Here is a 13,097-nt window from a genome sequence, read left to right on the forward strand (position 1 = left end):
ATATATTATATATTAAAAGCCTAATTTTCCCGTTCTATAATCTGTGTTTTTGATTCCAAAAATAAGCGGCCGAATGAGCCGGCCGTCCAGCTGATAGCCCTCCTGGAGGTCGTCCCGGCGTGTATTGGGCGATTTTGGCAAGGGGTCCATGGATGGTCCGCCCGCCCCCTGGGCGGGGAACCGCTTTCCACGCGCAAACTGCCACCGTCAAGTAAAGCAGAGAGAGCATCAAGTTCGACGTCCCAGAAAAATGATTTCCCAACTTGGCCCGGCTATGCAAAATGCAACCTCTTTGGACCCCCTTCCTTTTCTATCACGCATCTCTTACATATTGCGTTGGTCCCCCTTTGTCCGGGCGTGAAAGCCATGGCTTGCTTTCAACAGGTCACACTGGCGTAGATTGCGAAGCTCTTGGCTCTTCGGACCCGAAACGGGTGCCTTTCCTGCTCCATCAAACTATCTACCTATATATATAATACACTGACATCGCCTACTGAGGTTATAACTGTGACAGGCGAGATTTTCGCCTGTGCCTTTTTCCCCACGGTATTTTGGCTCCCGTTGAAATTAGATATATAACGCGAAAAATTACCTGTTGATAAATATATCCCTTAAAGCCGCATTGCACGACTCTATACTAATATACAATGATAGTGAATGTGGTATCCCCCGTTCGGTTCATCTCTCAGCAAGCATGACCGCCAGCTCTGGCTTTAGAGGGCAATGCAAAGTATGCAGCCACCAGAACAACGAGCACGACCAGCAAACGTGCCGGAGGCGCGATAGGTCTGGAAATAAGTGGACCAGATGCCGGAAGGTCAGGAAGACCCCCACGATTAAATGGAAGCCTCCATAGAGCAGACAGAGGTGATTTGGATATGAGCGCTGAGTATCAAAAGTACTATTATGTTGACGAGACAGGGAATACGATTTGGGAGTGAGTCGGTGTAGTAAATAGCACCAGGTTTGCTAGTATAGTCTAGGCGGTATTCTTTTTTTTTTACTGATTAGGAAACTTGTCTATCTGTCCAATGTATTTATCCACTGCTCAATCCTCCCCTGATGACTGGGGTCTGTAAAGTCCACGTCCTTTTCGGAACCACCACTGGCGCCGTCCTCGAAATCACTCTCCTCATCGGGTGGAATTAACTCGACCCAACCATGGGAATACACCTCCTTTCCGGAGGGCTCGAGCTCGTCCATAGACCATCTAAATATGTCTCGTACAGCACTTTTAGACGCTTCGCTGCTTCCAAAGTACTCCAGCGTATCACGTAGGTCGTCGGTAGGCTTCCGGGGAGGCGAGTCCGGACCTTGGCTGTCCGACGCGGTAGTGTGGTGTTTTTTCTGCTGTTTTTGAGTCTCCTCCGTGACCGTTTTGTCCCCGAACCGCCATGTCCATCTTACGTACACCCGGCGGTGTCTTTCGCAAGCCGTGGACGACCGCACCGCGAGCTCGAGCTCGTTGACGTGAATCGATCCAAAGGGTGGCCAGGGGCAGAGGGGAAAGTTCCGAAACACGAGCCCGTCTGGTTCGGCGCGCCAGTTCTGGTGTCGTAGGCGCCACACGTCTTCTCGCAAAACTCGACCGTCTTCTCGCACGTAAGCTCCCGAGCCCGGCGTGTCGATAAAGCTCAGAGGCGACCCGGTCCAGGCTGTGACGGCTAACCAGTAATACCTAACCAGTAATACCTAACCAGTAATACCTAACCAGTAATACCTAACCAGTAATACCTAACCAGTAATACCTAACCAGTAATACCTGATTGTTTCGTTGAACGAAGCAATGGATTTTGTGTGGACGCCAAGGCTGCAGGGATGATGGCAGGGGGTACGAAGCATTGGATTTACTAACCAGTAATACCTAACCAGTAATACCTAACCAGTAATACCTGATTGTTTCGTTGAACGAAGCAATGGATTTTGTGTGGACGCCAAGGCTGCAGGGATGATGGCAGGGGGTACGAAACATTGGATTTACTAACCAGTAATACCTGATTGTTTCGTTGAACGAAGCAATGGATTTTGTGTGGACGCCAAGGCTGCAGGGATGATGGCAGGGGGTACGAAGCATTGGATTTACTAGAGGGTTACGAAGCATTGACTTTTTTTGATCGTATCGCTTCAAAATTTGAACCAGCGATAGATTCAGGCGCCATGCACAATCAAGCAAAAGGACGATTGATTTGGAGCAGAAATGCGGGAGTTGTACGTGGTTTAAGATTGTATTATTAATATTAATGGGGTGACGGATTGGGGGTGGACGAGTCAGGGTTACGAGCAGGCCAACGCAACAGACGGCGAGGATGAAGGACGGGTTAGGGTACAGCAGGCAACGACGAGGATGAAGGACGGGTTAGGGTACAGCAGGCCAGGGCAACGACGAGGACGGACGGGTTAGGGTATCGCAGGTCAGGGCAACGACGAGGATGAAGGACGGGTTAGGGTATAGCAGGCCAACCCAAAACGTTTCAAACGACGAGGGCGACGGACGCGTCAAGGTTACATGCAGCGTAGCAGGGCCCATTAAAAAAATCGAAACGCAGGGTCGCGGTAACAAAAGGTGAAGACGAGTCCAACAGAAGACGAGTCCAGCATTTGATCAATATTAATGCCAACCGAACCAACACAACGACAGAATGGCAGACATTCGACCGTACGTTTGGGTAAGCAAATATAAGGTGGTAATTTGTACCCAATGCCAGTTTGCCAACGCAGCAACCGAGGTCGAGCCGCATTTACGCGGTACCAGCCATAAGATGCGGCCAGACCAAGCAAGAAAGATTGCAGCAGCAGTCGGCCAGTTGCCGAATATTTACCAGGACCATAACGCATTGCGCGAGTTCGCGTTCCCCCCGCCGACGTGCCCAGAGATTCCGTTGTTGCGGCCGGCACAACGGGACGGTTTTGGATGCGCGGAATGCGGGTGGGTTTGCCGGCAAGAGAATAGTATGCGCGACCATTACAGATCCAAGCATGCATGGCAAAACCCGCGGACCAGAGGAGGGAAGCAAGTCGCGGCACAGTTGCCGTGGCGTACGGGCGTGCGATTACAGCGGTTTTTTAAGAACCGGCAAGCAAGCAGTTGGTTCGAGGTCGAACGGCCGCGGGCCACGACGGATGACCCGCCGGTACGAGCCGTGGCGACAATCGACGACATTATCAGCAAGGCAGTCAAATTGGGCCAGGAAAAGATGTGTGCGATGGAAAGAATTTACCACGACAGGGTCGAGATGGCCAACGAGAAGTTGGAGCCGAATTTGTGGGTCCAGGAGGTGGGTTGGTCGCGGCATTTGCGCGGGTTCAGCCGCATGAAAATGATGGCGTTGATCGACCCAATCAAAGAAAAGGAGCGGACGTTGGAGGCCATGTGGCAAAGTTTCCACCGGGCAGCACGGCAGGGGCAGAGGATGATTTTGCAGGGGGAGGTCGACGACATCGTGTTAAAGACGATCAACCGGAAGGATGGCGACAAGCGGAGCGACAAGCGGTTCAGTGCCAAAATGGAAGCCGAAACGTGGAAAAAATACACCGAGGTGATGCGGCAGGTGATTTGTTATATGCACCGCAGCCAGGCGATGGAGGACGAGGAGCGGCCGGCGTACCGGTTGACGTTGCAGCAGGGGGAATGGTGGGACGCGTTCGAAAACGCGGCGGCAGAGTTGGCAGAGACGCGGAGGCCGACGAAAGAACAAGAGGAGCGGTTGGATCGGTTGTGCGTCGACGCGGTCGTCGGGTTAATGGACCAGATATTATTGCGGACGGGTTACGAGAACGCAGTGATTAGCGGGTTGGCGGTCATGGGGTTGTTACCGATGGCAGGATGGGCGAGCCCGTTGAATTACACGCCCAAATATTCGGCGGTGATGAAGATGACGCGGATATTGTTGGCGAGCCAGATCAAGTATGAAGACGACGAGGAAATGGAGCGGTTGGAGGCGCAGGGGTTGGAAGCAGAAGAGGCAAACGAGCAATGCGTGGGCATGGACAGGCGGGCGCACGAGAAGGTAATGCGGTTCATGGTACGGCCGACCACGCAGGGGCGATCGTCGCCGATGGGGTGGATATACGACCGCAAGGCGTACGGGATGGCGATCCGCAACACGACGGTGGCGGAGGGGTTCGTGTCGTGGAAGGGGGACACCATCACGTACCGGAAAATCCAGTTCGGCATGGGCCAGTTGGTCGACATGGTGCACGGGATGGTGGCGGAAGCGCGGGAGGTTATGGCGGAGTTGTTGATGATACCGGAGGGACAGGACCACGAGCAATTTCCGGCGATTAATTGGGCGGGGTTACACGACGACCAGAGCGACGAGGCGTACGGGTATTCGTTTTTGCGGGACGAGCGTAACGAGTGGCCGGTCGACGGAAAAACGTGGTTGATGGGCAAGATATCGCAGCAAATCGAGTTGAAGCGGGCGTGGGCAGGTACAGAAGCGTCCCCGTTCAGCGGCGAGCAAGTGCGGCGGTACGAGCGGTCGGTGGAGCGGTTCCGCGAGCAGATATTATTGTTGATGCACATTACGGGCGGGCAGCCGGCACGCGGGACGGAGATTATCGGGTTGCGGATGTGGAATACGGGCGGTGGGGGGACGCGAAACGTTTTCGTGGACAACGGGTTAATAAGTTTTGTGGTGTTGTACCACAAGAATATCCGGACGACGGAAAGGGCCAAGGCAGTTAGCCGGTTCGTGCCGCGGGAGGTGGGATTATTATTAATGTGGTATATGTGGTTGGTGTTGCCGTTTTGGCAGCAGGTTCAAGGGGTGGTGGAGGGAGGGGACGAGGCAAGCGCGTTTTTATGGGCGAACAAGGTGATGTTTAGCAAGGCAGAAGAGAGCGAGGACGAGGATGAGGAGGACGATTGGGACGAGGACGAGGACGAGGACGAGGACGAGAACGAGGCGGAGGGCGCGAGAAGCACCAGGGTCAGGGACGCCATTAAAGAGCAGGGACCGATCGTGCACACGGCCAAAGCGCACGGGGTATGGCAGTCGGACCGGATAAGGCGGCGGTTGCAGCAGCACACGCAGCGGTTTATGGGTCCGGCGGTCGATATCATTTCGTGGCGCAACATCGTGGTGGCGATCAGCAACCGATATTTGGAGGGTGCGTTCAAGGTGGAAGGGTTTAGCGAGGACGACGACGAGGACGACGGGCAGGAGCGCGAAGCAAGCGCAACGGACGTGTTGGCAGCGCAGACGGGGCACGGGGCGAGGACGCGAGGGATAATTTATGGATTGGAAATGCGGCGCAACGTGTTCGGGACGGCGAATATGCGGCAGAAGTTCCGGATGGCGAGCACGCAATGGCATCGGTTTTTGGGGTTTGGGGATAAAGGGTTTACGGACGTGGAGGCGGCAGGAACCAAGCGGAAGAGGGACCCGTGGAGCGACAGCGCAGAGGAGGCGCGGGCGAGGCGGTTCAAGAGAATGCGGGTTGTAGACATCCACGGGGCGTTGCAGCGGATGATGGGAGAGGGGGCGGAGTTCAGGGGATGCCAGGAGCAGGTGGTCAGGTCGATTTTTAAGGGGTTGACGCCGATCGTACAGATTACGGGCACGGGAGGAGGCAAGAGTTTGTCGTTTATATTGCCGGCATTTTGCACGGGTATAACAGGAACGACGATCGTCGTGGTGCCATTGGTGGCGTTGCGAGAGGATTTGTGGCGGCGGTGCCGGGAAAGCGGGATCGAGGCGCACGTGTGGACGTCGAGGGGCGCGAACAGGGCGGCGGCGATCGTGTTTGTAACGCCCGAGTCGGCGAGCACCAAGATGTTCCGGGATTTCGTCAACCGGTTGCGGGTGCGGCAGCAGTTGGACCGAGTTGTTGTCGACGAGTGCCACATGGTTTTGGACGCCGGGTCGGAGTTTCGACCGCAGTTGGGGTTGTTAGGTCGGACGATCGCGGGGTGGGGGGTGCAAGTGGTGTGTTTGACGGCCACGTTATCACCGCGCGACGAGGAGGCATTCCACCAGGCGATGGGGTTCCAGGGGAATATGGTCACAATATACCGGGTGTCGACATCACGGCATAATATTGAATATAGGGTCAGGCATACGAAGAAAGTCGGAGGCAAGCAGCAAACAATAGAGGAGGCGGTGGAAGAGGCGGTAGGAGAGGCACGATTACGATACGGCGACGACACACGGATGATTGTTTACGGGGGGACAATTAAACGGACGGAAACGATCGGGGAATCGTTGGGTTGCCCGATATACCACGCCGGGGTGGCAGACGAAAATGGGAAAAAGATGATTATACAGGCATGGATGCGCGAAGGGGGGGTGATTGCGGCGACGAACGCATTAGGGGTGGGTTTGGACGTACCCGACGTTAGGGCGGTAATACACGCGGGGGCGCCGCGGCGGTTGCGGGATTACGCGCAGGAAAGCGGGCGGGCGGGACGGGACGGGCAAAAAAGCGAGGCGATTATAGTGTTGCGGGCGGGCGAAGGTGGCGTGGGAAATACGGGGTTGGAGGTGGAAATGGTGGAATACATTTGCGGGGATGCATGTCGGCGGTCGGTGTTAAACGAGGTAATGGACGGGCAGACGGACAGGGCCAGTTGCGCAGGGCCAGGGGAGGAGGTATGCGACGTGTGCCAGGCGCGCGGGTTGGGCGCGGTCGAGCAAGAGTGGGGGTCGGGGGATGAAGAGTTCGCGGTGATGGAGGATAGCAATGCGGCGTTGGCGGAATCGGAGCAAGGCCGGCGAAGGGAGCAGCAAAGGCAGGAGTGGTGGTTGGGGAGGTATTTGGAGAGTTGGGCCGAATCGTGCGTAAGTTGCCGGTTGACGTACGACGGGGGGTTTAGGCACGGGGTGGAAGATTGCCCGCGCAAGGAGGAGCAAACGGAAATTCGTACGAGGATTGAGGCGAGGGCAGGAGAAATCCAAAGGTTGGTCACGGCGGGGATGGAAAGGTTCGGGGGTTGCGGCAAATGTATGGTACCGCAAGCGTATTGCGGACGGTGGGTAGAGGTGGCAGGGGACGAGGGACAGTTCCGGTTGCGAACGGGGGCGGATTGCGACAAAGAAAGGGTGTTGTTTGAGGTGGTTGCAGGATTTCAAGACCAGGCGCCGGAGTTGTTCCGGGAGGAAATGAAAACGAGGATGGGGGATAGGCATTGGGATGGAAAATTCGAAGGGAGGGAGGCGTGGAAACGGATGGGAAAGCGGGTTAAATGGGGAAGGATGGAAACGAACGAGTTGTGTATATTATTTTTTCGATTAGTTGAAATTTGGAGCAGGGAGATGGAGGGCGGTGGGATTTAAATGCGTAAGTATTAACAATTTGTAAATGGATATATATAAATAAAATAAACGCAGATAAAATAAAAGTAATTAGCAAAAAAGGCAAATAAAATTAAAATTGAAGTTGGTCCAGGGCCGTGAATATAAAATTAGCAAACACGAATATTAAAATGATAAATATGTTTTAAAAGCGCAGAAAGACGAAAAATAGTGATTATAAGGGTAAAGGGCCGGGAAGGTTAGGGTTAGAAGTGGTTGTGGTTAAAGAAATGCAAAGCGTCCCCGTAACCCGTTTAATGGCGCGGAGCGCCCATGTCCGGTGGCGTGGAGGCCGGAAGGTTAGGGTAAAAAATAATTATGGTTTAAAAAAGCGCGGAGCGCCCCCGGAACCCGTATAATGGCGCGGAGCGCCCATGTCCGGCGGCGTGGAGGCCGGAAGGTTAGGGTTAAAAGTGATTGTGGTTTAAAAAAACGCGGAGCGTCCCATGTTCGGCGGCGTTGAGGCCGGAAGGTTAGGGTTATATGGAGGCGGGAGGGTGAGGGTTATATAAGATGCGTTGGGATTAAAATAGTGGAAGTATAACGAAAATAGTGCAGAAAAGTTGAAATTGAAATAAAGGGGAAAATATAATAAATCAAATAATAGAAAAAAGTTGAGGGGATTAAAAAACATATGGAAAAATAAATTTGAAGTTGTTATAAATTATGATTGGGCGAAATGAAATGCGGTCAAATTGGAAAGCAAAAGGAGTTAAAATATAAAAGCAAATTACAAACAAGTATTATACCAGTAAGGAAAATGTTGAAATATGACAAAATAAAAGAGAAATATAAAACAATCGAAAAAGAATATTTTTTAATATGTGGTGTGAAAAGATAATAAAACATAAAATAGGTAGAAAATAATATTTAATAATACGTATATAAAATAAATGTTATATGGATGGAATATAAACCAAATATAACCGAAAGAAAAGAAAGTATAAAATAGCGCAATTACGGTAATATAAACGGTTAAATAAGGGTTAATTATTAAGGAAATTAAGCGTAAAAGCGGTTAAAGTTATTAAAAGCAAAGTGTGAGGAATATTAAAGTTGCAATAAGTCCGGTTATATATAACGCAAAAAAACAAACGAAAAAGTAAAAAAAAAGTTTTAATTATTTTATAAAGAAATGAAATATAAAAAAAACGTTAAAAATAAAATTATAAAAAATGGCGTTATGGCCCGGGCGCGAAGCGCGTAACCAATCGAGCAGGGCGGCAAAGGTAAAAAGACAGTCAAAATAATCCGTGGGCGCGAAGCGCGGCCAATTATATTCCAAAAAACCAGCCGCAAATGGCACGCGTTTTATATATTTAATTTAATGGTTAAAAAAAAGTGGAAGGAAGGAAATAGCATGGTTAAAAACCCGATACGGTTTACGGATTTGACGAAATAAAGCACGGAAAAAGAAAAAAGACGTTGGCGGATAAAACGGCGTATTGGTTTAAAATTGCAATTAAAGCAAATATTGGACGAAAAAACGGAGTTTTGCGGAGTGTAAAACCCGGCGTTATAAATAATTATACAGAAAACCAGCCCGGTAATAATGGTAGTAGGTACGAGTGGCGGCAAAAATATATTATTTATATTTCCGGCGGCATATTCGGCCGAAAAAATAACGATAATAATAATACCGTTAATGTCGTTGCGCAATAATATTAAAAACAAATGCGACGAATTGGGGATCAATTTCGTGGAATGGGCGTCGGAGCGGCCGTATAAATAGACGTTGGTAATGTTAATAACGGTAAAATTGGCGGTAAAAAAGAATTTTGGGCATTTTATTAACGGGTAACGGGCAATAAAACGGTTAAAACGAATTATAATAAACGAATGTTACGTGGTGTTGGATTTGGGGATAAGGGGAAATTAACGGGCGCGGGTGTTAGAGTTATAAAGGGTAATTAAATTGGAGACGCAAATGGTATATTTAATGGCGACGTTACGGGCGACAAACGAAACGGAATTTGGGCGGTTGGTAAAATTGCCCAGGTTGGGAATATATTAGTTCCGAACGGCGACATAACGTAAAAACGTCGGATACGGAATATTAAAATTTAATTTAAAAAATAAAAAAAACGAGGTGGTAATATAATTGGCAAAAAAAATAAAGAAAAAACAAGGGAAAAGAAATAAAATTATTATATATGGCAACACGGTGCAAAAAACGACAAATTACGGAAAACGATTGGGGGCGTTAAATTACCACCAAAACGTGGAAATAAGCGCAAAAAGACGGAAAATTATACGGCAGTTACAGAAAAGCAAATAACAGGTATTTACGGCAATAAACGCATTAAAATTGGGGGTTAACGCGCCGAAAATCCGAATAGTTATATATATAAAAACAGTGCGGCGGTTGCAAAATTATATATAAAAAAGCGGATAAAAAAAACAAAACGGACAAATAAACGAAAAAATTATAATATAAACGGAGCGGCGAAATAAACGGGGACGGCAAAATAAACGGGGTAATAAAAAATGGAAAAAAATAATATAAAAATTTATAAAAACGACGGAATGCATACGGATAATATTAAACAAAAAAATAAATGGGCGTATAAAAAGGGAGAAATGCGAAAAAAAAGAAAGCATATTATAAATATATGAAAACGAGGCGGATGGACAAAATTGGCGATATAAATAAAAACAACAAATAAAAAAACGGATAAAAATAAAAAAAGGCGGAGGAAATAATAAAAATAAAGGCGCAAATAAAAAATATAACAAAAAGAAAAACGGGAAAAACGAGGAGGAGGCAAAGTTTTACCGGCAGCGCGGGGAGCGAAAAATGCACGGATGGCAAAAGCGGGAGCGGCAAAACAAAAAAGTCGGACAAGTGGTGCAATTAAAAAAAATAAAAAAATGGGCATCCGGTTATAAATAATATAAAACGAATAAAAAAGGAAACGAGGTTGTTTGAGAATATATAATGGCCAATTGCAAATGGGCAAAAAAAAACATTATTAAAAGTTAAAAAAGTAAAACAAACAATGCGGTGGGAAACATATTTGGGATGTTTTGATTATAAAATACCATAATTGATATGCAACAAGTTCGAGGAAATAAAACAGACGGGAACATATGGAAAAATAAAAAACAAAAATTGGTAATATGAGGGTGTATTAGTGGAGATAACGTTTATATTGTGGGCGGTGTTAGGGGATAAAGCGGATAAATGGTTAAAAAAACAAATAAGGGAAAAGGGGGTGGAATGGGGGATAATATAAAACAATAATTAGAATGGATGGGTCGAAAGGTTCGATGGGGTGGGTTGGAAAGTAACGAAATGTGTAGGGCGGTTGTGAAGTTTAAAAAGATGTGGAAAAGGGAAGAATAAGAGTTGAAGGCAGGGTAATATTGGTTTGATGGCAAGTTTTAAACAGTTGTTGGTAATAGGGTTAAAAAAAGGAATGAATGGTTAAATTGAAAAAGAAAATATAATTGGATTAGGGTTAGGGTAAAGTATAAGTAAAGAATAATGAGAATAATAACAAAACGAAATATAAAAGGTTGAAATTTAATATATCGTTGGACGATACAAAGGAAAAATATGGGGAAAAAATACAAAATTGAAATAAAAGAAATAATGGTACGAGCAAGCGAGGGTTTGAGGCACGGCGAAGCGGTTGGGCAAAAGGTATAATTAACCAAAATGGCAGGAGTAAAAGGTTGGTTATAAGGGGCAGGAGGGTGAGGGTTATAAGGGGCAGGAGGGTGAGGGTTATAAGGAAGCGGGAAGGTTAGGGTTATAAGGAGGCGGGAAGGTTAAGGTTATAAGGAGGCGGGAGGGTGAGGGTTATAAGGAAGCGGGAAGGTTAGGGTTATATGGGGGCGGGAGTGTTAGGTTTATTTAAAGGCGGGAAAGTTTGATAGGGTTATAAAATATAAGGTTAGGTTTTATAAATGCGGTTAAATTAAAGGTGATAATAAAAGAAATGAAATTTAACATATTAAAATAAAATTTGCATAAGTTATTAATAATTATAAGTTCAATAGAAAAAGAATAAAAGTTGTTGAATATATAATGTAGGGGAAAAGTGCGTTGTATTCGTTTAAAGACCAAGTAATAAAAATATAATGATGGAATCGTAAAGGAATAAAAATAAAACATTAGCATAAAAGAGTGGCGTAAATACATATAACGTTATACCGGGAATTATAAAAATTAAAAAAGTAATAAATTTAAAGGAAAACAAGGGCAGATTGTTAAGTTGGAGGCCGTGTTAAAAATTTGAGGAATTGAGTTAAAAGGTGCAGGGTAATAGAGCAAAATGTATTTAAAAATATAAAAAAGCAAATAAACCGGTGCGAAGAGATAGAAGGAAAAAATGAATGATATTTGGGAGATGGGTTGAAAAATAAAATAATAATGTTAATATATTGTTGAGATTTTAATTGTAAGTTGTTTAATTGGGTGGTAAAAAATAAAAAGAGTTTAATGGGGTAAAATTTAAAGTAAGAAGAACAAAGGTGGTTTTAAAACAAAAGCCAGTTGGTATAAATAGTTACAATATTAATTACAAGGTTTTGAAAGAACAGATAAATGGTATCGGAAAACGAATGTCAGGATATGGGAGAAGAGAAAAGGGAAATATGGGAAGTTAGTTGTGGGATTAAAGTTTATAAAAATAAAGGACATAAAAGGCGTAAAATAATTGCGGATTTAAAGCAAATATACAATAATAAAGGATATTATAATATAAAAGGGAATAAAAAGGGGCAATAAATTAAAAAGCGAAGATAAAAATTGGTTATAAGGAATAATTGGATAAAGTTTTGTAGATAGAGTGGGAAAGGAGCAAGGAAGTAAATATGAAGTACAAGAATAAAAAAGAAATGGAGATTTAACAAATAATATGAAAAAGTAATAGGGAATATAAGAAGTTAGAAATAAAACAATTGGGAAAAAAGTGGGAGATATATATATAAAAAGGTGGAAAGAAAGGCCGAAGCACCGGATGGCAGTAAGGAGAAATGTTAAATAATTGGGGATAAAATGGGTAAAATTGGTAGGAGTAAAAAGTCGGGAGGGTCAGGGTTAGAGGTGGTTGGGGTTATTGGCAGTAGGGTGTCGGGAGGGTCAGGGTTAGAGGTGGTTGGGGTTATTGGCAGTAGGGTGTCGGGAGGGTCAGGGTTAGAGGTGGTTGGGGTTATTGGCAGTAGGGTGTCGGGAGGGTCAGGGTTAGAGGTGGTTGAGGTTATTGGCAGTGGGGTGTCGGGAAGGGCAGGTTTAAAAGTGTAACCGGTTGTAAATAGCGCAGAGAGGCAAAGAAATAGAGTGAAAATGAAAAAATAAAATTGGAAAAAAGAAGACAAAGACAAAAAAGGGAAATAAGCAGAACAAAATAAAATAAAATAATAAATAAAAAAGTTGGAAATAAAGCGGCAAAAACAAAAGGGGTTGTTAGGGTTAGGGTTAGGGTTAGGGTTAGGGTTAGGGTTAGGGTTAGGGTTAGGGTTAGGGTTAGGGTTAGGGTTAGGGTTAGGGTTAGGGTTAGGGTTAGGGTTAGGGTTAGGGTTAGGGTTAGGGTTAGTTGCCATTCTTTACTTGTCTTCTTCCATTCCAGTTCATGACGCTTTAGCTCTGAAATGACAGACTTCATAATGCTCTCGCACTTCATACGGTCGTAGTTGAAGATTATAGCCGGTAAACCTTGCCGTTGGTGAAGGTCCAAAAGCAACTGAAAGTGTTCTGGGGATAATTGCTCTCCTTTGCGTTTGTTACGCGTCTGCATATCTCCATTGTTACAAAATCGGAGATCGCCCCGAACTGACTCAAAAGGAGATTCTGGG

At 46.3% G+C, this 13,097-nt stretch overlaps 5 protein-coding genes across 5 annotated transcripts; 3 read left to right on the plus strand and 2 right to left on the minus strand.

Annotated features, from left to right (window-relative positions):
- Positions 1 to 34: 34 nt before the first annotated feature.
- On the minus strand, positions 35 to 368 carry MGG_16991 (uncharacterized protein; the record flags this gene model as incomplete). The annotated part of the gene is made up of 2 exons (XM_003713212.1): positions 35 to 198; positions 329 to 368. The coding sequence occupies 2 exons, from the start codon at positions 366 to 368 to the stop codon at positions 35 to 37; spliced, it is 204 nt and encodes a 67-aa protein (XP_003713260.1).
- A 652-nt stretch (positions 369 to 1,020) lies between these two features.
- On the minus strand, positions 1,021 to 2,101 carry MGG_16992 (uncharacterized protein; the record flags this gene model as incomplete). The annotated part of the gene is made up of 2 exons (XM_003713213.1): positions 1,021 to 1,655; positions 2,095 to 2,101. The coding sequence occupies 2 exons, from the start codon at positions 2,099 to 2,101 to the stop codon at positions 1,021 to 1,023; spliced, it is 642 nt and encodes a 213-aa protein (XP_003713261.1).
- A 538-nt stretch (positions 2,102 to 2,639) lies between these two features.
- Positions 2,640 to 6,981, plus strand: MGG_16993 (uncharacterized protein; the record flags this gene model as incomplete). Its single annotated transcript, XM_003713214.1, has 3 exons — positions 2,640 to 2,656; positions 2,969 to 6,782; positions 6,961 to 6,981. The coding sequence occupies 3 exons, from the start codon at positions 2,640 to 2,642 to the stop codon at positions 6,979 to 6,981; spliced, it is 3,852 nt and encodes a 1,283-aa protein (XP_003713262.1).
- Positions 6,982 to 8,470: 1,489 nt separating this feature from the next.
- Positions 8,471 to 9,027, plus strand: MGG_16994 (uncharacterized protein; the record flags this gene model as incomplete). Its single annotated transcript, XM_003713215.1, has 2 exons — positions 8,471 to 8,524; positions 8,830 to 9,027. The coding sequence occupies 2 exons, from the start codon at positions 8,471 to 8,473 to the stop codon at positions 9,025 to 9,027; spliced, it is 252 nt and encodes an 83-aa protein (XP_003713263.1).
- A 3,273-nt stretch (positions 9,028 to 12,300) lies between these two features.
- On the plus strand, positions 12,301 to 12,955 carry MGG_15270 (uncharacterized protein; the record flags this gene model as incomplete). Its single annotated transcript, XM_003713216.1, has 3 exons — positions 12,301 to 12,540; positions 12,688 to 12,833; positions 12,901 to 12,955. The coding sequence occupies 3 exons, from the start codon at positions 12,301 to 12,303 to the stop codon at positions 12,953 to 12,955; spliced, it is 441 nt and encodes a 146-aa protein (XP_003713264.1).
- Positions 12,956 to 13,097: the final 142 nt, after the last annotated feature.

The sequence above is a fragment of the Pyricularia oryzae genome, chromosome 3 (genome assembly GCF_000002495.2).
Source record: "Pyricularia oryzae 70-15 chromosome 3, whole genome shotgun sequence".
NCBI classification, from domain to species: Eukaryota; Fungi; Ascomycota; class Sordariomycetes; order Magnaporthales; family Pyriculariaceae; genus Pyricularia; species Pyricularia oryzae.